General features: G+C 47.2%; 1 protein-coding gene across 1 annotated transcript in view; it reads right to left on the bottom strand.

Annotated features, from left to right (window-relative positions):
* The window catches only part of VPS37B (VPS37B subunit of ESCRT-I), a 26,757-nt gene extending 6,228 nt beyond the window's left edge, over positions 1 to 20,529 (bottom strand). Inside the window, exon 1 of the mRNA XM_049619450.1 lies at positions 20,330 to 20,529. Coding sequence (XP_049475407.1) covers positions 20,330 to 20,440 — 111 coding nt within the window. The 5' untranslated portion in view covers positions 20,441 to 20,529. The remainder of the gene's footprint in view (positions 1 to 20,329) is intronic.
* Between the last annotated feature and the right edge of the window lie 6,206 nt (positions 20,530 to 26,735).

The following is a 26,735-nucleotide window of genomic DNA, read 5'->3' on the forward strand; positions in this document are numbered from 1 at the left end:
TGAAGGTGAAGGTGAAGGTGAAGGTGAAGGTGAAGGTGAAGGTGAAGGGAGAGAACACAGCGGCAGCCCTGGACCCGGGCCGGGGGGGCTCCCTACAGCAGACACAGAATCCGGATCTCCCGCACCCAGGAGCTGCGCCCAGGGGCCCTAAAGATTCCTCTCCGCTTAAAATGGAATTTAAATTAAGATAGAAAATTGAGCCTCTAGCTCAACACTACAAAATCAGTGCAGCACCAATACTCTCATCTCTTGCCGCTGGAGAGTCTGGGGCCCTGGTGTAAACGGGGTTCCGGAAGGGCCACCACCTCCCGCCACGCAGCAGCTCCCTGCCCTGTGCAGTTGTATCCCGATCCTGTAGAAGAGTCTTTCCTTCGATTGTTAAGCCACTGCAAAGAACACACACACACAAACCACTGTATGGCCACTCTGGAAAAGAGCTCAGCAATTTCTTTTAAAACTAAACATGCAACGACGACTCGACCCAGAAATTGTACCCCTGGGCATTCGCCCCGGGGGAAATGAAAACATGTTCACACAAAACCTGCACGTGAACGTTCAAAATGGCTTTATTTGGAACAGCCGAGGACCCAAGGCAACGCAGCTGTCGCTCCGCGGTGGGTGGCTGCACAAAGCGCACAGCGTCCAGGCCACAGAACATTCAGCCTTAACAAGGACAAAGCCTGACACGCGTGGCAACTTGGATGACGCTCCAGGGAATCATGCTGAGCCCAAAGGGTCGGACACTCTAGGATTCGGGGTATACGTCACTTTCGAAACGCCAGAGTCACAGAGACAGAGACAGGTGAGTGGCTGGGGGACGGCCGTGGGAAGGGGGCTCATGGGGATGGGTGCTCCCACTGGGGGGAGTGGGTGAGGGACACAGAGGATCCCTGTTCCTTCTGACAACCGCTTGTGAATCTACAGTTACCTCAAGATTCAATGTTTAGTTGTAAATCAACAAACTGCTGGGGAGTTTCTTTACACCCCACCCCCCAACCCATCTCATCTGCCAGCTGAGAACCGGCAGGTGTTCAAGGCCATGGTCAGGGACCTCTGGCTCCCCGCCCACTGGCCATCATTCTGACTCAGTCTTAATTCTTTGGTCAATAAACATTTACTGAGCAACTATTATCTGCCGGGCCCAGAGTTAGGTCTGGAGAACGGAGAGGAGAACACTTCTCTCATCACATAAACCCAGGTGACGTAAATGGAACGGAACGGAGCATGCCCTGACTACGGTGGGGGGGCCTGGTCCCCCCACCTGTCTTCCCGGGCAGTTCCAAGAGCACCCCCAGCCCTTCCTTCCACCGCCTCTGGAGCTCAGGTCTGCTTTTCCCACCGGCTCCTCACGGGGAGGCCGGGTCGGCGCTACGTCCTCAGTCACAGCACCCACCTCTTCCCTGCCACAAGCTGCAGTCAGCAAGTATCGTCTCCCTGTTCACAGCCTCCCCCACTGGAATACTAACACAGAAGGGACCCTGTCGTCTCTAGCGTGCCAAGCACCTAGCACACGTGGGCCACCAGTCCAAGGCTGCTGGCGGCACCAGAGGTCCTTCCCACCCCCCAAAAGCCAGTCTCTTGAGGCCAGGCCCAGCAAATAAGATGGGTAACAAAATATGGAGGGGATTAAAAGAAAAAAAAAAAAAAAAAAAAGCTGTGTACATCAAGCAACAAATGCCCCAAATCCTTTATGGAGACAGGCTCCCTTGATGAAGTCCTCTGAGACAGCGTCTGTGGGGGTCTCAAGCCGGATCGGAGGCTCATGCCGAAGCAGGATTTCCGTCCTCACCCGAGGCACCGCTGTGGGCACAGGTCTGCAAAGGGACCCCTGGAAAGGCACTGGCGTCCAATGAGGCACGTAATTCTAGCGTGCCGTTGAAGGATCATGACTTCGGCCGGACCTGACAGTCCCGAGGGAGGGGGGTGTTGATGCGGACAGTGCCCAGACCAACTCCGGACCAGCCGAACCCTCCAGGAGGGGCCCGGGCGGGTTTTCCCAAGCTCTCCGGGGGGTTCCAGCATACAGCTAAGTGCCACCGCTTCCGTCTCAGCGTAAAGCAGATCTAAAGAAATCTTACTCTCCTAGGGTCTAAATCAGGTAGAAATCACTTCTCCTGCATGTTAGAAAGTCCCAGAAGAGAGCAGCACAGGCTATAATCCAAAGGTGGCTTGCACGGGATGCATACGGGCGAAGTGTAAGCTACCAGCCACCGAAAGAGCCAACTGAAGCTGCGACTGTATACCCTTTGGGGATTCAGCTGTTTTTACATCAGGAAGTACTGGTAAGTTCTAAGTGGCCACCCAGGGCACACCTACAGCACTCTCCAGTGGACAGTGGTGGTGGGGACAACGGCCTGGATTCCAACACTTCTGTGCCTCCCGGAACACACCTCTGATGCTGCATTAGATGCCGAAAAAGACGCTTTCCTCCTTAATATTCCTTTCCACCGCGCCAACTGAAAACGGGAGGGGAAACGCCCAGTCCTGTTCCATCGTTTGCGAGGCAGAGGAGAACGGGGAGAGCTGGCCAGAACAGGCCCAGGGGCCCTCCCCATGGGGACGTGCACCCCACGCTTAGCAGGCCCAAGTGGCAGTCACTCTGGACGACACATGGCCCAGCTCTCCAGGTCCCGTAAGACTGACTCCAGCCTCAGCGCCTGTGGCTGAATCTGAACCGGAACTCGGAAACGCTCGCAGGGGCCTAGACACCTGAAACTGAAAACACTACTGCCGACCTCTTGATGGTTCTCACGATCCTTTTTCTTAACCATAGAGAGATCTTTTCAGGAAATAATCGGTCTGCGGTAAGGGAACATTTTTCAGTACGTACTCAGGGTTACTTCAGTTTCTTTTTCTGCTCATAATCCAAGAAAAGCGAGATGCAGGATTGGAGCATTTAGAGCAGGACCCCAATTATACAGCTCTTTCTGCCCATCTGTCTACCCAAGAGCCGCCTGAAAGGAGGTTCACCCTAGACTGACAACAGCAACCTGTGAATGTTTTTAACTTTCCTCTTTCTACTTGGACATAGTGCTTGATTTACTACAAGCATATTTAAGTTTACAAAAAAGGGTTAATACAGCCTGTTAGATATTAGAACTGGAAGAGCAGAGGCTCTAGAAAATTAAGCTGTTTCAAGACTAGGGGAAGGGGATTAGGAGATACAAACTTCCAGTTATAAAATAAGTCAGTCACGGAGATGAGAAATATAGCATAAGGAACAGAGTCAACAATATCGTAACAACATGGTGTGGGGACAGACGGGGACTATGCTAATCGTATAGATTATTCACGGGCCATCACAAGTGTCAAATCACTACATGGCACACCAGAAACTGACACGACACGATGTGTCAGCTATACTTCAATAGTAAATTTTAAGAAAGGACCACACACCACGCACGCACACACACACACACACACACACACACACACACACACACACACAGAAAACAAAGTATTTTATACATGCTTTGTTCAAGAAGAAATGTAAAGACCCCTTTATCTCTTGCGATGCTCACATTAATACATGAAGCTCTCTTGTAGCAGGCACGTGCTACCTCAAATGCATGCTATTATTATTTTGAGAAAGCGAAAGGGGGACAGCGAGCAAGAGGGGGGAGGGAGGGGGAGAGGGGGAGAGAGAGAGGGAGAGAGGGAGAGAGGGAGGGAGGGAGGAGGGGGGGGGGGGGGGGAGGGAGAGGGGGGGGAGGAGAGGGAATATATGAATATGAATCTCAAGCAGGCTCTGTGCTGAGCGCAGAGGTTCGATCCCACAAACCATGAGATCATGACCTGAGCTGAAATCAGGAGTCAGATACTTAACCGACTGAGCCACCCAGGTGCCCCTGACCATTATTTCTTAATTTGGGTTGGTAAGTGTGGTAGAAAATAAAGTCGGTTTAGAAGAAAACAGATATAAACTCCCCTCTGGGTGACATACGCAATGGTCACGAACGAGAGGTACCGGAACGAGGACGGGGGACTGCCAGTGCCCTGCCAGCCAGTGTGAGGTCAAAGTTTTGAGTTTCCAGTGGATGTTTTCCAAAGCAGACACTTCTATAGGGTACAGTGGAAAACCTCAGATGGCTCTGAAGCAAAACCACCCCTCACTGCAGAGAGATACGCAACACACATGGAGACATGTTAGAGACAGACAGGCTTCACACAACTCCTTCCTCTTCAGCTGAGATTCAGCCCTCTTCCTCTTGGACAGCATGTCAGAATGTGAGGGGGGGCCCAGTGTCACGATAGGACAGCCCTGAAGCCACTAGAATTTACAGGTCTATTTTTAAAAAACACTCAAACTTCAGTACCTCGAGTATAGCTCGTAACAGCCACAACGAAATGCTCCAACACGATGGCTGCTTGGTTGGTTGAGTGGTTGGTTGGTTTGTTCGTTCATTCATTCGTTCGTTCATTCATTCAAGAAATACTTATGAAGCACCTCTATTGAGGGGTTCTGGGGAGACAGTAACCAGAACAGTCTGTCCCCATGACCCCAAGTGTAGGCAGGCCTTGTGAGTATCACACTGCCCAACTTCAGGGGGCGCCAGGCCCCTTGTACTGCAGCCCTGAACAGACACCATAGTTGCTCTTCAAATAAGAAGAAGGCTTAAGAGTGCAAAAGGCACAAAAAAAAAAAAAAAAAAAAAAAAAAAAAAAAAAAAAAAAAAAAAAATTAAAATTAAAAAAAAATAATAATAAAATAAATCCCAATATAGGTGAACTTGAAGATACTGGTGATGTGAAAACCACTCTGTCAGCACCCTGCATGTTTCAACAGTACTTACTAACATTTATGGAGCACTTACTGCACGCTTGACATTGTGCCACCTTCTCTCCATGCATTATCTCCATTTAATCCTCCAACTGGGGTTGGGGGGGGGGGATTTGCCCCCATTTTACTTGGGAAAGAAATACCATCTCGGGGAGGTTTAAGAGACCATCAGAGTCTTGAGAGGGTCAGTAACTGCAGAGCCATGAGGTTAAGGGTCAGGATATTCTGTCTCCCAAGTGTGTTTTCTACAGGATTATGCCCTGAATTATGCCGTAGCATCTGTCCACTGCATAGAACTGGTCTATCATTTCTCCATTTTCAAGTACCAGGAGTCATCTAGATTTCTATTATTGTTTACCTTTTTACCGAGGATATTTTCAAACACAAAGGAAAAGGAGAGAGAGAATAAAGAATCCGTGCACATTCTCCAGGGTTCAACAGTTAGTGACATTTGTCAATCCTGCTTCGAGATATTCCTCCCTTTTTTTTCCTGAAGTTTCTTCTTCCCCTGAAGTATTTTAAAGTAAATTTCAGGCATCCTACCATTTCACCCTTAAAAGCTTTAATATGAATCTTTTATGGGGAAGAACTTTACAACTTAAGTACAATGCCATCATCACCCTTACTAAAATTAACAATATTCTAATTTAAGCACCCTTACTAAAATTAACAATATTCTAATTTCAACTTCTGCATGTGTTGGCTTGAATTCCTCTTATAATGAGCTTCTGCCTTGTCTGGCTGAGTATCTGAAATCCTTTATAACTGTTTCCACCATCCCCCACCCCTGCTTTAAGCCCAACTTTGACAAGACTGAATTAATGCCCAAGCAACCTCTGAAAATGACTATGGGGGAGCATCATCATTATGTAACAGGTTGTTTTTTTTTTAAGTTTGTTTATGGGGGGGGGGGCAGAGACAGAGAGAGAGCAAGAGAGGGGCAGAGAAGGAAGAGAGAATCCCAAGGAGGCGCCACAATGTCAGTGCAGAGCCCGACACACGGGGCTCAGATTCACGAACTGTGAGATCATGACCTAAGTTGAAATCAAGAGCCGGACGCCCACCCAAGATGCTCAACATCACTCATCATCAGGGAAATACAAATCAAAACCACAAGGAGATACCACCTCACACCTACCAGAATGGCTAAAATCAACAACGCAGGAAACAACAAATGTTGGCGAGGACATGGAGAAAGGAGAACCTTTTGGCACCGTTGGTGGGAATGCAAACTGGTGCAGCCACTCTGGAAAACAGTATGAAAATTAAAAATAGAACTATCCTACAACCCAGCAATTTACACTAGAAATGTATCCAAATTCTTTTCCAAAAACTGATTTGAAGGGGTACATGCACCCCAGTGTTTATGGCAGCACTATCAACAATAGCCAAAGTATGGAAAGAGCTCAAATGTCCACTGACTGATGAATGGATTAAGAAAATGTGATGTATATACACAATGGATTACTACTCGGCGATGAAAAAATGAAATCTTGTCATTTACGACACCGTGGATGGAACTGGAGGGTATTATGCTAAACGAAGTAAGTCAAAGACGTATCGTATGATTTCACTTGTATGTCGAATTTGAGAAACGCAACAGATGAACATAGGGGAAGGGAAGGAAAAACAAGATAAAAACAGAGAGAGAGACAAACCCTAAGGGACTCTTTTTGTTTGTTTTTATTTATTTTTGAGAGAGAAAAGGACAGACAGAGCCCAAGTGGGAGAGAGGCAGAGAGAGAGGGAGACACAGAATCCCAAGCAGGCTCCAGGCTCCAAGCTGTCAGCACAGAGCCCAACGCAAGGCTTGAACACACAAACTGTGAGACCGTGCCCTGAACTAAAGTCAGACACGCAACCGACTGAGCCACCCAGGCACCCCAATAAGAGACTCTCAAGCACAGAGAACAAACTAAGGGTTGTGGGGGGGTGGTGGTAAATGGGTGACAGGCATTAAGGGATTAAGGTACTTTTCAGGATGAGCACTGGGTGTCATAGGTAAGAGATCAATCACTGGGTTTTACCCCTGAAACCAAGACTACACTGTATGTTAACTAGCTTGAATTTAAAAAAGAAAAGAAAGAATCAGACGCCCAACCCACTGAGCCACCCAGGCGCCCCCAGGATTTGTATTTTTTGTGTGTTTCAATCAATTGCAGTTTGTAATCTTCCTGATGATCAAAGTGTCCATGGCTGGTGGGAGACACTTCGGGCTGGGTCTCAAGCTGACATACCCCAGAGGACTGCCAGCCGCCCCCGCTCCCCCCGCCGCCCAGCCCTCCTGTAGAACAAGGGGTCCCAGACTCATCTGCACATTTGCTGCCCCTGATCTGGACCAGCCCTTCTTGAAGAAATGCTGGCTGCTTTTGGTGGGAAATTCGTTTCGATTTTTCTGTTTTCCTCTCCAGATAAAATTAAATTGAAAGCTGCCGTAATATAAAGACGAAGAACAAAATAAATCTCAGCTCCTGTACCTTCCTACCAGTAGAAAACATTAGACTGCCTTCAGACTCTAAATACACAAGCTTATGGATCAGACGACCAAAAGGTTGGCACGTATTCAGCCAGGTTAATCTCTCCTTTTATTGAGTACAATATCTTGATCTAGCTCACCGATTAATTTTAGGACAAGTATCACCAAGGTCACATGCAATTTAAGCCTAGGGTTTAATATCAACAGCTATTAGAAAGCCCAAATTCATCTTCCATTCAGTGAAGACCTTGCCAGTGACAAATTCCTCTTTCTGCAGTCTTCCCACTAAATGCAGGCTTTCAGGGAAGCCTGCAATCCAAGCCCACAATATCCCAGAGGTGTGCTGCAGAGGTGGCTTAATTCAACCCCAAGATGAAAAAATAAAAAAACTTAACAGGTGCAGAGTTGGACTGCTTAACATGTTCACAAAATTAAAGATCTGAAAACTCAAAAATACAGTGAAAGAACTGTCCAGCATTATGAAACTGTTCTAAAATATAACCACCTCGTGGGTTGTGTGTCACCAAGGCGACAGCCCACACGGGGAAAGAAATTTACCAGATGCTTATCAAATGTTCCCCCAAAACAACCCACTCAACAGAGACAGCATATTAGATTAATAAAGACTGCTATTTTTGATTGAAGATCTCAAATTCCTTGTTGAGATGAAACTTGCTGCACTCAAAGTAGCAGGCAATGCGATATAGACGAACGATTCCTTCCCACATGGAGCTGGCTTGCACCTTAAAAATCGGTAGGACATTCACTTTACGTGCAACTAACCACAGACATGCAAAGAGCTACTACGTTTGAAAATAAATGGACTAGTCCCAGAGAAGAATTAAATGGTCTCAAAGAAACACAATTTGATAATCTTCTAGTTCTCGAGGTACCAGGGTGCTTTGTTTCCCCCTACCCCTTGGAAGAGTACTTCCTAATATTTGCGGGGGCGGGGGGGGGGGACCTCCCACTTTGTGGATAATGATGTCAATAATAAAGAAATATAATAGGTGTGATGGGTTGTGACAACTCTCACGTGTTAGAAAATGTTACTTTCCTAGTATATCACTGACCTTACAATTCCTGAGGACTCCAGGGAGAGGAGGGAGGAACAGAAGGCAGGACAGGACCCCCAAATTGATCACATTAACTGCTTTTGTCCCTAGTCTCCTCAAAGGGCTTGTTACACTTGATCCTACGGAATCAGAGTCTCAGCAGGTGAGTCAGGGAAGCTATTGAGAAGCCCTCACGCCACATTATCAGAACCAATTAGCTGGTCAGCTGAGCAGTTCAGTTAAAGCAATAAATCACTAAACACACAGAAGTTTAAAGATATACATCCGTCCATTTCTTCATGTAAGGCAAAGGTCTTTTCTTAGACAAAGGGTCCACTAGCTCAAGTTCCAAAAGTTCTTTTTCATCCAGACCACATCCTGTGATGGGGAGGGTTTCAAGACACTGGACAAGTGAGCTGAGAGCAGAATCCTGGAATTCTTCTGTTTTCCCCCAGCCTGGAACACACCTCACTGGCTAACAAGTCTGTTTCTAGCACACCTTTTAACTCTATTAACTCTTTCCAAGGCAAGCAGCTCAGTTTTCCCTCCAGGTAGTTTTCCCTCGAGGTCCTTTCGCTTACAGCTTTTGCCACAGTATTTTAATGAAATAATTACTGTAACAAAGAAACCAGAATGGCCAGGTCCTGGACTCAACCGCACTGGGAGCAGAAATGTCCAGAAACCTGATCACGAACACAGAGGTGGTGTCGTCAAGGCTGTATCCCTTCCTCAAAAAGAAAGAGCCTTATGGAAGAGAGAAAATTTATAAACTCTGCTTTTCTTATTAGCAGATCCTGGCCAGGACAAACCACCAAAGCAATCGTTTGTTTAGTAAGAGCACAGGGTTTTGTTTTGTTTTTTCTTCTTCCTCTTTTCTATTTCCTTTTACCCCCAATTTACAAGAAGTGCATGTATGAGAATTTTCTAGGACAGTCTTTACACAGATGCAAAATAAGAAAATGCCTAACCAGGTGGATCCTGAATTATGTGAAGACTACATTTTTGACAATTTTGCTTTTACATTTGAAATACATCATGACATAAACTTTCCAACCCCTGACTCATGAATTCAGTTTAATGGATACAATTTACTGTCACATGATTTAAATTATTCATCTTCTTATGAGAAAATGCTATTCTAATAGTGGGATACTTTTAGTCTGTGGGTAGAGAAAGGGATTAGTCAAAGAATAATCAGTTACCCCTAAATTATTCTACTTATATTCATAACAAAAAATACCTGCAACTTTATCTGGTGTAGGGAATTTGATGTTCTAACTAAAATCAAAACAAAACAAAACACCTGCCTAGATACATAAGACTTAATCATTTTAAAATTTTTTTGGGGGCGCCTGGGTGGCTCAGTCGGTTGGGCATCCGACTTCGGCTCAGGTCATGATCTCGCGGTCCATGAGTTCGAGCCCCGCGTCGGGCTCTGTGCTGACAGCTCAGAGCCTGGAGCCTGTTTCAGATTCTGTCTCCCTCTCCCTGACCCTCCCCGTTCATGCTTTGTCTCTGTCTGAAAAACGAATAAACGTTAAAAAAAAAATAAAAAATTAAAAAAATAAAAATTAAATTTTTTTTGATGTTTTAATAGATTTAAATTTAAAGATGTTAATTTCAATACAATTTATGATAGCAATGAAATATCCAATGAGGGAATGGTCACAAAAATGATGATATTTATCATAAGTTATAAAATATCATGCAGCCACTAAAAACACTGCCATATAAGAATATTCTTTTCTTTTTGTTTTATGTATGTATGGATGGATGTACTTATTTACTTATTTATTTAGAGAGAACACACACCTGAGCAGGAGAGAGAGGATCCCAAGCAGACTCCATGCTGCCAGCACAGAGCCTGATGTAGGGCTCGAACTCATGAACGGTGAGATCATGACCTGAGCCGAAACCAAGAGTCAGAGGGTTAACCAAGTGAGCCACCCAGACGCCCCCATATAAGAATATTCTGATAGAAAATAAGAAAATCAGGGCACCTAGGTGGCTCAGTTGGTAGAACATGCGACTCTCGATCTCAAAGTCATAAATTCAAGCCCCACACTGGGTGAAGAGATTACTTAAAAAGAAAAAATGACAAAAAAATAAGAAAATGCCCAGAGCATAACTTTAGGTTAACACACACACACACACACACACACACACACACACACACACACATACACACACACACACCCTCTACATACAGAAGGATCCCAGTGGGGGAAAAACATGAAAAAAAAAACCCATAAAATGTTAATAAGGGTTTATGTCTGGGTGCTGGTATCACACATGATTGTTTTTCTTCATTTCTGAATTTTTCTCTAATAAACATGTAAAAATATTTTTAAAGATTAGTTGGAATCCGAAACTGAAATGCCATATACTCAAAACAAATGAAATACTATATATTCCCCGTGTTCTTAAACGGAGTATGTGAATGCAGGCCAGCCTCTGATGACCAAGAACCGGCATCATGAATACCAAGTAACTACCATGCTGTCTGTGAAACACCAGTACCCGTGGGCTATGGAAGCAGATGGCACATCTATCCCCTGAATAAGCATTTGCCAAAGCATGCCCCAGGGAAGCTAGTCCCGCCAGTTCTGGGACCAAGAACGGGACACGCTCAGTGTCCGCCCTCTGGAGCTTTACCACACGCCCGGCCCTAACAGTAAGAACCAAACAAGGCAAAACAACAAAAATCCCTCTTAACCACGGGTTTCCCAAACTTATTTACCATGGAGATCCTTTTAATGTAATCACCACTGACAGAAGCAGGGCCCCAGGACAAGTAAGGGAAATGCAACCCTAAACCAAACAGCCCCGACCACTTTATTAAAACTGCCGTTATTTCCATTACTGCCACGCGCCCTGTGGCGCCCTGTTCATCAGTTTACGATCATCACCTTGTTTAGCCTTCAGAACGACCTGTCAGGCCATTGTTATAATATGCCCATTTTAAAGATAAGGAAACTGATATTTAGAAAGGGTAATGGTGCCCAGGGTTTCCCAGGAACCCAAACCCCATCTTTTTTTTTTTTTTTTTTTTTTAAAAGAAAGAGAGCGAGTGGGCTCGGATCCCAAGACCCTGGATTGTGACTTGGGTGAGCAGAAATCGAGAATCGGATGCTCAACTGACTGAGTCACCAGGTGTCCTCCAAATCCCACCTTTAACCACTATGCCTAAGAGCTGACCTTACATTTTTTGTGAAGCTTTTTATCACTTTTGCTTCCTCTTTCTCTATCATTTATTTCCTGACGGTGTTACTGGCTCTGTTCGTCTTTCCCTACACCCTTTGAAAATCTGCCATGGACACACAAACCATATGACCTGGCGTGTCTCCATCTGAACGGTGTACGAGACAAGACTCAACAAGCCCTGCGAGGAGCCTGGTGTGAGCTTCCAAGTCAGCAATTTCGGCTGCCCAAAGATCTTTTTTTAATCAAGCATCTTTTCCAGGCTTCCGACGGATCTCCCTGCTTTCTGGTCTCACCTCCTCAAATCCATCCCCCAAACCCTGGGGCTGGCTGAACCACCCATTTAAGTCACAACTGTGAACACAGCACTCCCAGGTGGCTCCCTCTGCCGAGAGGATCAAGCCATCTGGTCTCTGCCTGCCTCTCTGGCCTCTTCCCCCACCAAGCCCCGCCCTCATCCCTCCGGCAAGGCTAGAATATCCCTTTGCACCTCTCTCTCTAGGCTTTTCCAGTGTCCACCCCCATGGCTGGAAGCCCTTCTCCCTCGTTACCTGGTTAACTCCTCCTTTGAATCACAGCACATTAGTCATCTCCTCAAGGGAACATTCTCCGTGGATCTCCCCCGGCCCCCGCAGAGGCTTGCTGCGTCCCCTCCGGCTAGGGCGTCCCCACCACCGCTGTTTCACACCTCCGACATCTGTAACTGACTTTTGTGTACCTGCGCAATCCTAGAAGATGAAAACTGCGTGGTTTCATATCCCCAAAGTGCTCCATAAAAGTTGAGTAATGAATAACCTTGCTCGACCTCAGCTGTGTTCGCGCTAATGAAAGCTGCTGTCTGGTGGCAAACACTAATTAGCACTTCCGCTGTCCCTCTGCCAACCGGGGCACCAGGCCACGGATATGGACATAACCTCCAGGTGCCACTCCTGGTGGCTCCACCTCTGGTGATAATGAAAGATCTAATTTGGAAGAAACATTAACTATGACACCGCCTGTAACAGAACGAGCTACTCAAGTATCTGCTTTTGACAAGAACTCTTTGGCACAGTAGTGGACAATATTCCTCCTAATTCCATGAGAAACGATTTCAAAAGCTTTCTTTCTCTTGACAACAAAGCTACATCTTCCTCTCCGCTTGCATTCTTCCCTAGGAAGAAGTTCTGCAAAGGACTTTCCTTTGCCTTTCTACCACTGGGTAAGATAAGTTTTCTTGAATAAGGTAGTTTTTGTGGAATCCAAAAACCCCATAGAGCAGAGGGAGGAAGTAAGCCAACCAGAACTCCTGTCTCGGCACATTCTGAGAGCCAGCCATTACATACATCAACAGTGGCTGACACACAAGTCGTTACAGAAAACCCTGAACTGCACACCTACCGGGCTCATCCCCACAGCAAACATGCCGCTACAAATACGGTGATAAAAGCCAAATACAGATCTTCATTTACAATGGGGTTACGTCCCAAAAAACCATCATAAAGAGGTGCCTGGTTAAGCATCCAACTTTGTGATCTCATAGTTGGGGGGTTCGAGCCCCGCGTCGGGCTCCGGACAGACGGCTCGGATTTCGAGGCTGCTTTGGATTCTGTGTCTCCCTCTCTCTCTCTGCCCCTCCCCCGCTCATGCTCGGTCTCTCTCAAAAATGAAAACATTAAAAAAAAATTTTTTTTTAATATCACTAAGTCAAAAATGTATTTAGTACACCTAACCTAGCAAACATCATAGCTTAGCCTGGCCCACCTTAGACGCTCAGAACATGGACATAAGCCTCCAATTGGGCAAAATCCTCTACCACAGACTTTTTTTTCATTGTAACTAGGCTCCATGCCTAACATGGGGTTTGAACTCACAACCCTGAGATTAAGAGTCCCATGCTCTACCGCCTAAGCCAACCAGGTGCCCCCACACCAAGCCCATTTTATAACGAGGTGTTGACTATCTTATGTCATTGACTACTGTACTGAAAGTGACAAATGGAGCGGACACTGGTGCAGGTGGCTGTCCGCGTTCAGCTCTGTCAACCCTCCTGACCGCATGGCTGACCGCGGCCACTACCCAGCATCACGAGAGGATGGGACCGCTGATTGCTAACCTGGGACAAGACAAATCCAAAATTCCAAGCGCAGTTTCTACTGAATGTGTATCATTTTTGAGCTCTGCACCATCACGAAGTCAAACGGTCATAATCCGAACCATCAGAAGGCAGGACCTTCTATAAACAACAAAGTTGGCTTAGCTCAAGAGCACATCAGTTGTGGACAGGACAACGTGATGCTCCAACAGTTCAGTCTAAATCCAGGTTCCTCTTTCGACTAGTCTGATACAGTACAAGCACTGTAACAGGATGTCAACTTGTCTGGAAAATACCAGACTCGTTTCTCCCTGTGCTTCGATGGTACCTCTTTCTTCCTCCCAACCCACTAATTACTCCTAGCGGCCTTTCAAACTTTTCTTCTTGAAGGAAGTTGGCCCCCAGACTTGTAGCTCAGCTGACTGGTCCCCTGAGCTCCGGAACCGGGTTTCCACCTGCCTGCCTCCCCCCACCCGGTCCCTCACTCTTGGGCTGGCAGGCAGGGTCTGGGTGAGCGCTCTCCCCTCCCCCCCACTCTTACTCATCTCCACTTGAAGCCAGTGAACTGCACTCAGCAGTACCTACGTGCCAAGGACACAAAGACAAAAGTGACAAAATGGGGCCACAAGGAAGCGAATGACTTACAAAATATGTGACAAGTACCACAGAAGAGGTCCCCAAAGATACCGTGTGCCCGTGATGCAGGAGGCAGGGCGAGCATGTGGAAGGCAAAGCTGAGGAGGCCGGAGTCCCCGCTCCCAGAAACCCAGCTGAAACCCCAGCTTCTCCTCACCTGGGTTTCCACTTCCACCCTGGCCGTTCCTGAACCTTCCCGCACCCACGCGGCCCCTACTCTGCGGCCAGCTTAACCGTACTGAAGAGTACTTCTGATCATACTGTTCTTCCGCTCCAGAAAGTCACGGAAACTCACCGCTACCAAACTCACGGCCTTCGGCGCGCACACGGCACACCAGCCTCCCTCCCCATCACTGCCCGTCACTTCCCTGCTCATGCGCGGATCCGATCCGGCTCAAGTAGCTGGTAACCCGCCAGTCAGAAAGCCTGTCCCATGCTTTCCTGCTCTGGGACTGCACCCTCGCGGTCACTTCTTCCTGACTGCCCATGCTTAGCTCTCAAAATCCTACTCAGAATAAATATCTAATTCAAGGCAGTGGCTGGGGGTGGAGTGGGTGTCGGGCCCAGGATGGAGCACAAAGAGGGCTTTTCACTGGGTTGACAGTGTTTACTTCCGAAGCCGCGTGGCAGGTAGACACATGTTCCTTACGTTACTCTAAACCCTTTCAGAGGCACTATTGTATCTGATCCTTTACCTTCTTAACTCTTACCCACCTATCAAACTCCATCTCTTGCACTAGGACCTAACTAAACTCGCCAGAGAGCCTCTCTTCATCTGACCTTCGATGTCATTTACAATTCACATGCAGCCTCCTTATTCTCTATTTTTTTTTTAATTTTTTTTTTCAACGTTTTTTATTTATTTTTGGGACAGAGAGAGACAGAGCATGAACGGGGGAGGGGCAGAGAGAGAGGGAGACACAGAATCGGAAACAGGCTCCAGGCTCCGAGCCGTCAGCCCAGAGCCTGACGCGGGGCTCGAACTCACGGACCGCGAGATCGTGACCTGGCTGAAGTCGGACGCCTAACCGACTGCGCCACCCAGGCGCCCCCTTATTCTCTATTTTTAAAAAATGATAAAATATATATAAGAAGATGCCATTTTCAAGAGCCACGGTGAAGTACGTCCTCACTGCTGCACAGCCAGCACCACCACCCATCCTCCACACGTTGCTCGTCTTCCCAAACTCGAACTCTCTACCTTTTACTCGCTCTTGGGCTGTAAAGGTCTGTGTGCGTGGTTTCTTCCCCAAATTATAATACGGGGTTTATGCCCTATTCGTGTTTCCATCCTCAACACGTCTTGCACAGTTAGTGCTCCATAGCTGTGAAACTGACATGGAATCTTCTTGAAACGGCAGCCAGGATAGGATGCCTTTTAGTTTCAGCAATACTAGCCAATAATAACAATTTCCTGAGTGCTCACTGTGCTAGGTACCAGAGTAAGCGTCCTATGTACTTATCACATTTAATCCACCCAAACCCTATGAAGTAGGTTACTGTTGTCACCTCCTTTGTTTTCAAGGAGGGTCCGTGGGTTGTATCGAAAGGCGGTTCTGTACTACACCACACCCACCACACCTTTAATCAATGCAAGTAGAGAGCAAGTGATCAGATTTCACCTAGGCCAGCCAGTCTAACAGTTCTGAAAATCTCTTACGAGAGGGGGCTAGCCTCTATTGAAGCCCCCTCTGTGCCAAAGTACTGCCTGCCTTCACCTGCTATTCCACTGAGCCTCACAAGAACCCTCAAAGGCAGGGGTGGGGACCACCCTCACTTTACAGTGGAGGAACCAAAGCACAGAGAGTTTAAGTAACTGAAATAAGGTCACACAAGTCTCGGCTATGCTCCTTACATTACCAAAAAAAAAAAAAAAAAAAAAAAAATTATGTATGTACGTAAGCTCTATGCCCAACGTGGGACTTGAATTCATGACCCCGACATCAAGAGTCACATGCTCTACTGACTTGGGCCAGCCAGGCACCCCTTTTCATGAATCTTAATGCCTCCTTAAAAAATAAAATCAGGGGCGCCTGGGTGGCTCAGTGGGTTAAGCGTCCAACTCTTGGTTTTGGCTCAGGTCATATGATCTCTCAGTTCGTGGTTCGAGCCTTATGTCGGGCTCTGCACTGACAGTATGGAGCCTGCTTGGGATTCTGTCTCCTTCTCTCTCTCTCTCAAAACAAATAAATAAACTTAAAAAAAAATAAAATCAGATAAAACTGAATTTCAGGAAATATTCCCAGGCACAGTAAGTTTTTACTCAAGAGTTAAAACAGTAAGTCCACAGAAGAGAATACTGAAACCTAGAAGTTTGAAGCCTCTGCATTCGCAATGACTGCACAATGTGAGCAGAAACAAACTCCAGTTAGCAGACTCTCAAAGCGTTTAAACTTTAACTTCGAAAAACCAGTCCCACCAGCACTCAGCTGGTGTTGAGGAAACAGTCCCTGGGTTTAAAGCAAGGTCAGTACGTTTCAATGAGCCATTATGATTCACGCAGTAGCTCTGCAGCCCCAAACCAATCACACCAGAACACGCCTTAGGGAAACAGCGTCTCCCAGACCAGACTCTTTCCACAAAACAATCTGTTTTTCAGACCCTCGGTGTTTCTGCATGTGGGCACTCTCACTTGCCAAAGGAACAGAGATCCTGAATTTGAATCCTTAGTTGGGTGGAATTATCCGTTAGCAACAACCGACCGACTGACATTCCCTCCGGAAGCACACGGGGAGACGGGACCCAAGACGTGCGGTTTAGCTGCCTAATCCCCTAAGCGACAGTTCCTTTTAAGGGAGTGCCCAGTAAGTCCACCGGGGTTAATGTGGACGGATAGAAGAAGGCGCATTCCATTGCCATGTAAAAATAACTTTAAATAAAAATAAAATGTGTGCATATGAAACGTTAGCCCACAGCGAAAGCAAAGAGCAAAGATCACCAGGGAGGGTGCTGCATTTAGGGAACCGCACAGTGGACGGGACCAACAGGAAAAGAGAAACACGGGGGCACCGAAAAAGAGAACAGTTCCAGCTCCAGCACGATTTCAATGTCTTGAGCTGCACTAAAGCTCACACACCACAATTAAAACAATGTAAGTGAAGCAGAATACACGGCTGTATTTAAACCTAACAGTGAATGCCTTCAAAACCTAGCCACGCTTTCCAGCCGCCACAAAATATCCCCTCAGGCTTGAAGAAGTCTTACTCTACAATTTAAAACACTTCCTTCTGCCAATTAAAAAAAAAAAAGCCTTTGGTTCAGATTAAGAGATTCTGTGCTGGGAAAGGCCTGTTCCGTTTACAATCTCATCCTCGGACCTGCTGAGATACATAATCATTTGGACCACAGAAAGATAAGATGTTTCTTAAGCTAATGGTAAATAGAAATTTACTTAACATTCTTGAAATAAGACGCTATGAACTTGTCAGGATGGCCTGGTATTGATGACTGGCAGTAAACTTCCTAAAAAGAACTAGGTGATTATTAGTAATTGCAATCACTCTTTATTGAGCACTAATTACACGCTGTGTTAACACGCGCTATCTCACGTAATCCCCGTATCGACTCTATGAAATAAACATCATGTTAGCCTTCTCTAACAGATGCTCAGAGAGGTGGATTAACTTCCTTGGAATCACACAGCTGCGAAATGGCCAAGTCCGGCCTGGAGTGTAGGAGTCCAAAGTCTGAAAGTTCCACCTGGTTGAGAGTGGACAGTTGACAGAATATTTTCTCCTGTGTCTCCCAACTACCCCGAAATAAACCAATGCCTAACATTAACAGCTGAGTCAAAGGACCATGGCCACAATTTTAATTGTTCATGTTATACCCATTCCTACAGAAACATGCCACATGTGACTGGGGGAACAGGATTTGCTAAGTGTGACTATTGCTCGTTGAGCTGCCTGGCTAGGGTATTTTGGTCTTCTCATTCGGTTTCCTTGTTTTAACAGCACTACGCCCTGAAGTACCGCTGAGTAATTTAACTTGAATTATGTGGCCTAATCAAGTACGTCAGTCGTCCGCATTTGTATAGGGGACTCTGGTATGACGGTCACCTTCGCTAAAAAAAAAAAAAAAAAAAAAAAAAAAAAAAAAAAAAAAAAAAAAAAGTTCTGCTGCTAGATTTATCTGCCTTTCCCTTCATGTAATAATCTCCAGTTTCTTAGGTAGAGGAAACAAGCTGTCCCTAATAGCCTCAGACTTGAGAGAATCACCTCTTTCCACAATCTTCCCTCCACTAAAAAGCAGCTTATTTCTATTACTGTAGAATATAATCGGTATAACTACGCCAATATAAATACAGTATCCTGTTCTAACAAACAGAACAGTCGTACAGCAAAATAACTTGTAGGTGGGATCACACGTCAGGAAAAAATACCTGTCATTTTATCATTAAAGCACAAGGATGCCTGCCGACACACAACAAAAGGTCTCCCGGCAACTGAAAAGCAGAGAAACTAAGCAAAGATTTTATTTCTTTAGAGACATGAGACTCTTTCAGTCAAGAAAGATGGATTTTGTCACTTATTATTCTCGGAGATGGAAAGTGCCACATGGAGACCATAAATGAGGGAAACTGCATCTCGGAGCAACGTGCTATGTGCCAAGTTACAAAGCCCGTGAATACAAGGGGTGTATTAATGGAAAGACTGATACCATCTCACTACAGTGGCCTCTCTGTAGCTCAGGACAATAATCTGTTGAGGGTTTTCCAGTGATTTTGAATGTGCAACCTCCACACAAGCCCCCTTTTAAGGAAGCTGGCTCAGGGCTGAACAATCCCTCTTCGGAAAGAGAGCCAAGAGCCCCCACTCAGGCTTCTGGGGCAGAGGCTCAGCCCCGGTAGGCGTGGGAAGGCTCAGACTTTGGAGACAAAGAGGCAGGAGTGGTAAACGGGCTGGGGAGAGCTGGGATCAGCCTGGGTCCACCTGCCTGGAGGAGACCCCAGGCCCGGAGGACGGGCGGCTCAGAGAAAAGAGCCCAGAAGGGTTGGGAAGAGAAGAGACAATTCACAGCGCAAATGCAAGCGTGAAGTCAGTTACCGCAGAGAGCAAAGCAGGTCACGAGAGACGGAGTGACACAACCAGGAACACAGTGGGCATATGCCTCCCAGAGGCTGGGCAGGCCCTCAACTATGGAAGACGTGTGCGGACTGGCCACCAGTCCCCCCCATCCCTGGCTTATCTTCTCCCCCAAAACAGCTCCAGGAATTCTCACTTTGCCCCACGGTGACGCAAAGCCACCAGATTCCCAGATTCCCTTCTTCCACAAAAGGGGGCAACTTTACAGGGAAAGGGATTCCTGCTCCCACCCCAAGACCAGGGAGAAGCCCCTAGGATGGCCCTACTAAGGCCTCTTCCAAAAGAAGGCAGCCCCAACAGGGCCCCTCTAACCCTCGTGGGAACGCTCACATACACAGACCCCTCCAACCCCAACGTGGCCAAGTCCGGGGCCTCGTGCCCCTCAACCTCAGAGACCCTGCCCAAGGCTCAAGTCCATTTCAGTACGACCGCCCAGAGTCAGCTACAGACACCCAGGCCCCTACAAACTCGCCCTGGAAATAGCAAACCCTAGGACTCTCGTCCAGCTCGTCCACCTAGCCCCTGAAAACCTATTCGAAGACTCCAGTTACTTCCTCAGTCCGCCTGTACCGCTCCACCCTCTCCTCAAGCCCTCCCCAACCCCCCGCCCAACCCCTGGCTGACTCAGTCCGGTCTGTCAACCCCCAATCCTCCACTGCAATCCCCCCTACCTTCCCCACCCTACTCTCATCCCCCTATTCTCTCCTCGTCCCACCCGACCCAGCCCCAGCCCCCGAGGTCCCCAAATGCCCGACCCAGCCCCAGCCCCCGAGGTCCCCAAATGCCCGTTCCAGGCTCCATTCCCAGCCTCGGCGCCTCACAGCCTCGCCTCGAGCCCGCTCAGCCCCCGAGCCCGGTCTCAGGGGGCTTCCCCCCCGCTCAGCCCCAGTCTCGGTCTCCCCAACCCCAGCTAGAGGCACCGCGATCGCCGGCGCCTCGGGCCACCTCCAGCCCGCCGAGGGCCCCCGGCCCCGCGCGCGCCCCTCTCGAGGCCCCGCCGCCACCGCGCGCCCCCGCTCGGCCCACCTCCTCCATCTTCTGCACCATTTCCGTCAGCTGCCCCTCGTCCTCCAGCAGCTCGTTGAGCTGCACCAGCGACAGCCCGGCGAACCGGGCTTCGCTCCCGGCGCCCGCCATCCCCGCGTTTCAGCCACCGCCGCCGCTCTGCCCGCCAGGCTCCGCCGACCGGAAGCGCCGCCCTCAAAGCCCGCCCCCCGGAGTGGGGGGGCACGTGACGCCAGCCCTGGTGCATGACGTCATCGCCGCGCGGGCGGGCGGACGTGACGTAGCGGGCTGGGCCCCGGGGCCAGACGCGTGGAGGCGCTGCCTCCGGGAAAGGTATAGGGGCTTGTAGGGAAAAGGAAAAGGTGCTGCGGATGGACTTGTGACGCGACAAGCAGCAGCGATGAGGTCACTGCGGCACCGGAGCATGTGTTGTGAGGTCATAACAGCCTTTTTCCTCAAGGAAAAGAAATGTGGAGATCAGTGAAGTTACTGCAGCCTAAGCCCAGCCTGGCCCGGGGAATTCCAAAGAAGGGTATTTACGGGGAAACAACTTTAGATGCCTTGGGCGCCTCGGAATTGTAGAGCTGCCAAGGCCTTCGTTTAACAAATATTGAGACCTGCTTTGTGGACCAAACATTGGGCGTACAGTCCTGAACAAAACCAAAAGGACCCCCTAGCTAGGGGAGCTAACGGACTGACAGGGGAAGCAAGCAAGAAACAAGTAAAAGGGCTACAACCTGGGAGAGCACAAAGAAGGAAATGGGTGCTGAAATAAGAGACCACCTTTGGAAAGTGTAAAACACGGCCCCCTCAGAGAAGGGGAGAGCTAAAGAGATCCGAAGGACAAGAAAGGAGGAACCAACCACCATTCCTCTAGGAAGCCCAAGGCAGCCAAACAAGCATGTGCAGAGTCCCGGAGTCAGGACTAGCTTGGGACACTCGTGAAATGGGCAGAGCATTCTGCCAGGATGGCCAGAGCATCACGAGCAGAGACCATGCATAGGACCCCTTTGCACCAACTCCGAGGAAGTTACCTAGGCCTCCAGGTGAGCCACACTGTGCTCTTTCAGAAACATGATTTGCGGTGCAATTATTCAGTTGCCCCAGGTATCTAGAAGTCTCTCGAGATCCAGGAACCTGTGAACTCCTCCTGCTTTGGAATCTGCAACAGTTCGTTAGATTTCTTCCAAGGGCTGAGGTTAACTACCACAGCCTAGTTTTACACATAAAGAAACTGAGGAGGAGACCTGGGAGGAGGAAATTTTGGTTTTTCCCCCGCCAAATCGAGTGATTGGCAGGTCTCCTGGCTCCCAGTCTGGCATTCGGGAGGCTGGCATCATACCACATTGACCTTGTACATAACTCAGTACCGAACACAGTCGAGGCATTCACTGAATGCTTATTGGCCGACTGACGAGCTTTGTGTATGAAGATGACGCTTCTGCTCCAACATCCGTGGAACAGAAGGTCTGAATTGTCCACCCATACATTAGGCTGGGTTCCACTGACCCTGTTCTCACTCTCCTTCCAGCCCCTTGTGACTAAGGGCACACACCTGCAGAAAAGTTAAAAGTATTTCACAATATCTGTAAGCAAAACGTTTTATGGAGTTTGAAAGAAGCTCACAATAGTTTTCTTCTTTTAAACTTATTATACTTGATCCCAAAAGGTGGCCTTGAGGAGGAAAGTCCACAATAAAGAGGAAGGGGATGTCAAAAGTCAAGTTGATGGTCAGAGTACTAGCTCAGTGTTTTTCTTCTCTCTCCAGGAAAAGAATAGACCTGCCAAATTAGGAATCGTCACTAGATTTCCAGGAAATTCTACTTACCCGTGAGGCTTAAGAGGTTATCCAGAAATTTCTCACAGTCCCCTTAATAAGGTTAGGGGTCAGAGCACTCCAGAATATAGAGGGATGAAGTGACTCAGTCAAGAACACGCCTGGTTCTGAAGGTCGCTCTGTATACCCTGACCACGAAAATGCTCAGCTGCAATGTTGACCTCTCAGCGCCTTGCCTCACTCGTTACAGAGCTCTTCTCAACCCTGTTTTCGTCAAAAACCATTTCCTTTGCCAAAAGGGCAAACCATACAAATATCTCGTTTTCTGCGGCTCTAAAAACTCCTTGCTGCTCTTAAAAGTGGTTGAAAGAAGACCAGGAACATCAGAAAATCCTTACATCGGGGTCAAACCTGTCAACTTAATGTGTGGGTGGACTTGCTCATTTTCCTCCTTTTGGTTGACTGATGTTTGGGTTTCTCGACCCACCTACGTCTGCCTGTGGGTTAACTGAGATTTTGCTCTGACGGACCAAGGGCAATGTATGCGTGTGCCAGGGCCGCGCTCTCAACGGGCGCATTGTTGCCGCTGGAGAAGTGAATCTCCCGTTACACAACATCAGGAATCATTTGGAAAGCATACTTAGAAAACCGACAGCCTGGCTGAACCTCAACATCTGCTAGCCTTGAGTTTAGACCTCTTTCTCTTCAACACAAGTCAGAATTCTTCATACATATTTTTGAAGGCTGGGAGAAAATGTGTCGACCTAATGACGAGGTACCCATAGCATAGGCTATGCAGCTATGTGTGGGCAGGGGCGGAATTATTCCCCAAGGCAACAGGTGAAGTGGTCATGTTCCTCTCAGGCTGCACTGCCTGACGTCACCATCGTCTACTAATAACTAAATGCCTAACGTGACCTAAGCACCAGTCATCGAGAAGGAAAAAACTCTTAGACACAGCCTCTGCTACGGTGAGAGAAGATCTAAAGATATAGAGCAGTAGTTTTGAAATTACGTTTAGGATGATGGTTTTTGTGTGTTATAAAGGTGGGGAGGAAAGGAAGGCTGGTCGTTTTGATGGTTTGGCTCTTTTGGTATTGATTTTTTGCTCCCATGTGGAGTTGGGGCTTTTGTTTGTTTTTTGAGAAAGAGAGCACAAGCATGAATGGAGGAGGGGCAGAGAGAGAGAATACTAAGCAGGCTCCACACTGTCCGTGCAGAGCCCAATGTGGGGCTCGATCCCATGAACCCGAAAATCATGACCTGGACGGGAAATCACGAGTCACATGCTCAACTGACTGAGCCACCCAGGTGCCCCCCTCCCCCCCTGAGTTTAATAAACATCTAAGGCACAAAAATGCACACAAAGAGAAAAAGGGAGAGAGAATAAAACAAACGTTCATAATGACCCGGTTAAGGAATAGACATCATGGACACAATTGAAACCCCTGTGTATCATTTCTCCTCGATCCCATTTCCTTCCCCCCACCCGCTCCAGAGGGTAGCTACTGTTTTATTATTTTACCTTATATATCCACGAACTTCATAAAAAATATGTTTACATACAGACATGCAGGTATCTTTCTGCTACTTGTTTTTAAGTCTGCGTGAAGTTTGAGATGTTGCCTTGCTAGATTACATACTTTGAAACATTTTTTCACAACTGTATGGTGTCCTGTTACATACATTTATGACAATTTTTGAAATCCTTCTGCATTTTTGGAGGGGTCATAAGGTATTCACACCTTCCATTTTACTAAATGTTGCCAGATTGTTCTCCAAAGTGGTTTTTTAAAAAGGTTCTTGGGGCGCCTGGGTGGCTCAGTCGGTTAAGTGCCCGACTTCAGCTCAGGTCACGATCTCGCGGTCCACGAGTTCGAGCCCCGCGTCGGGCTCTGTGCTGACAGCTCGGAGCCTGGAGCCTGTTTCAGATTCTGTGTCTCCCTCTCTCTCTGACCCTCCCCCGTTCATGTTCTCTCTCTGTCTCAAAAATAAATAAATATTTAAAACAAATAATAAAAAAATAAAAAGGTTCTTAATTGTGATAAAATGCACATAATGTAAACTTTATCATTCTAACCATTTTTCACTGTGCAGTTCAGGGTCATTAAGTACGTTTGTGCAACCATCACCACCATCCATCTCCAGAATTGAAGACCCTGAACTCATTAAGCGAGAACTCCCATTTCCCTCCCCTTGCAGCCCCCGGCAACCACTGTTCCACTTTCTAGCTCTGTGGACTTGACCACTTTGGGTACCTCACGTAACTTGAATTGTACAATAGTGGTCCTTTTGTGGCTGGTTTATTTCACTCCGCTTAAGGTCTTCAAGGTTCATCCAGGTCCTAGCAAATCTCAGAATCTTACTCCTTTTTAAGGCTGAATAATATTCCATTGTATGTACGTACCATATTTTGTTTATCTGCTCATCTGTTGACCGACTGGGCGGTTTCCAGCTTCTGGCTCTTGTGAGTAATGCTGCCGTGAACGTGGGTGTACAGGTATCTGAGTCACTGCTTTCAACTCTTTTGGGTATGTACTCAGAAGTGGAATTGCTGGATTGTATGGTATTTAACTTCTCAAGGAACCTTCAGGCCGTTTTACAGTGATTGCATCCTTTTACGTTCCTCCCATGAGACATGCGCAAGGGTTCCAGTTTTTTCATATCCACACCAAATTTGTTTTGTTTTTTTGATAATAGCCATCCTGGGTTTTTTTGGTTGATGTTTATTTTTGAAAGAGCATGAGTGGGGGGGGGGGCAGAGAGAGAGACTGAGAGAGAGAGAGAGAGAGAGAGGCGGGGGACAGAATCCAAAGAAGGCTCCAGATGCTATCAGCACAGAGCCTGGCCTGGGGCTTGAACCCACAAACCACAAGGCCAGGACCTGAGCTGAAGTTGGACCCTTAATTGACTGAGCCACCCAGGTGCCCGTTTTTTGTTTTTAATGTTTATTCATTTTAGAGACAGAGAGAGACAGAGCATGAATGGGGGAAGGTCAGAGAGAGAGGGAGACACAGAATCTGAAACAGGCTCCAGGCTCTGAGCTGTCAGCACAGAGCCCGATGCGGGGCTCGAACTCACGGACCGCGAAATCGTGACCCGAGCCGAAGTCGGTCGCCCAACCGACTGAGCCACCCAGGCACTCCTGTTTGTTTTTTAATTAGGGTTTCTTATGGCAAGAGAATAAGCTTTAAAAGATACACATCACTTCATTTCTGACTCTGTACAGGTCAGATGCAGGTCTGAAAAGTTCCAGAAACCAGTAATGACTAAGAGAACTTAGCTTTCTTTATTCCTAGAATCCAGGAAGATAGAGTTTGGGATGCACAGAGAAACAGATGTTTCTGTACATAAGGGATGTGACTAATTGTTCCTACAACAAAGGTCTTCTTAGCTTAAGACCCCAGAACATGGGGGTGGCTCAGTTGGTTGAACCTGCAGTGCTTGATTTGGGCTCAGATCATGAGGTCATGGTTTTGAGATCAAGCCCTGCACGGATTGTGGAACCTGCTTAAGATTCTCGGTCTCTTCTTCTGCCCACCCCTTTGCACTCACACACGTGCTCACAGAATAAAAAATTTTAAGACGACCCAGAATATGAAAGCAAAGGAAGAAAGGAATGGGAAGCAGATGGCCAGAAGGTCAGATAGGCACCTGTGGTCAGATAGACTATAGAGCAGTCATAGGAGGGAAGGATGAGTAAGTGACCATTATTAGGGTCATTTAAATGACTAACACCAAGGGAACGGTTAAGTAAATTGTGGTAAACCCGACCCATGGTATATTTTCCAGTCGTTAAAAGAAAAGACTTTGAAGCGATACGGAAGATCCAGTATGAATTAATACTGAGGTACCAAAGTAAAACATAGATGTGTGCATCTACTGTGATTACAGCCGTGAACAAGTCAGGTTTGTCTAGGAACATAGAAACAAAGTCTTTAAGTTGTTGATGGGCAGCAGAGAACAGAATTCAAAAAAGTTTGCAACAGAGAGGGGCCTCAATAGTTAAGATGTTCCATTTGCTTTTTGTAGCTCTCCTCAAAAATGGGTGTTTTGTACCATTATTTTAAGTAAGAGGCAAGAAGATGTGTGCGTGTTTTAACCTCTTTTGTTCTTCCCTGTGAGTTTGGTGGTGCATCTTTAAGACTACTTAACTTCTGCTTTGCTGAAGAGCCCTTCACAGGTCACCGCTGGAGAGGACCCAAAGGGTTTCAAATCCTCGAAGTTTGTTTTCCTCACCAAAATGGCCTTTAGAAAATGATCCTTCAGTATCTTGGCCCGTTTTGCCTTGGTGCGGCATTCCAGCCACAGAGGCTGTTCTGTGCATACGTTGCAAGAAACTTGACTCCCTCGAGAATATAGGTTCACGCACCCAGAAATTCAGCTATAGATGTCACTTGCAGCCCTGACGAGATGTGAAGAACTTAACACGTAGGAAGTGGTTAGGACCCTCGAGTTGTTTTACACTTTAGGTAGGACTAGAGAGACAGGATTTCCAGGCACTGGGCTTTCAAACTCTCTAGGGAGAAACTGAAACTCTCTCAAGGTGGTATTTAAATAGGAACCTTTACAGGGCTGAGGTTTTTTTGTTTCGTTTTTAAGTCAAAAAAGGTATTTGCATCTTTCATTTCTTGGCTGGATCTTATCCTT

The sequence above is a fragment of the Panthera uncia genome (genome assembly GCF_023721935.1).
Source record: "Panthera uncia isolate 11264 chromosome D3 unlocalized genomic scaffold, Puncia_PCG_1.0 HiC_scaffold_8, whole genome shotgun sequence".
Classification (NCBI taxonomy): Eukaryota; Metazoa; Chordata; class Mammalia; order Carnivora; family Felidae; genus Panthera; species Panthera uncia.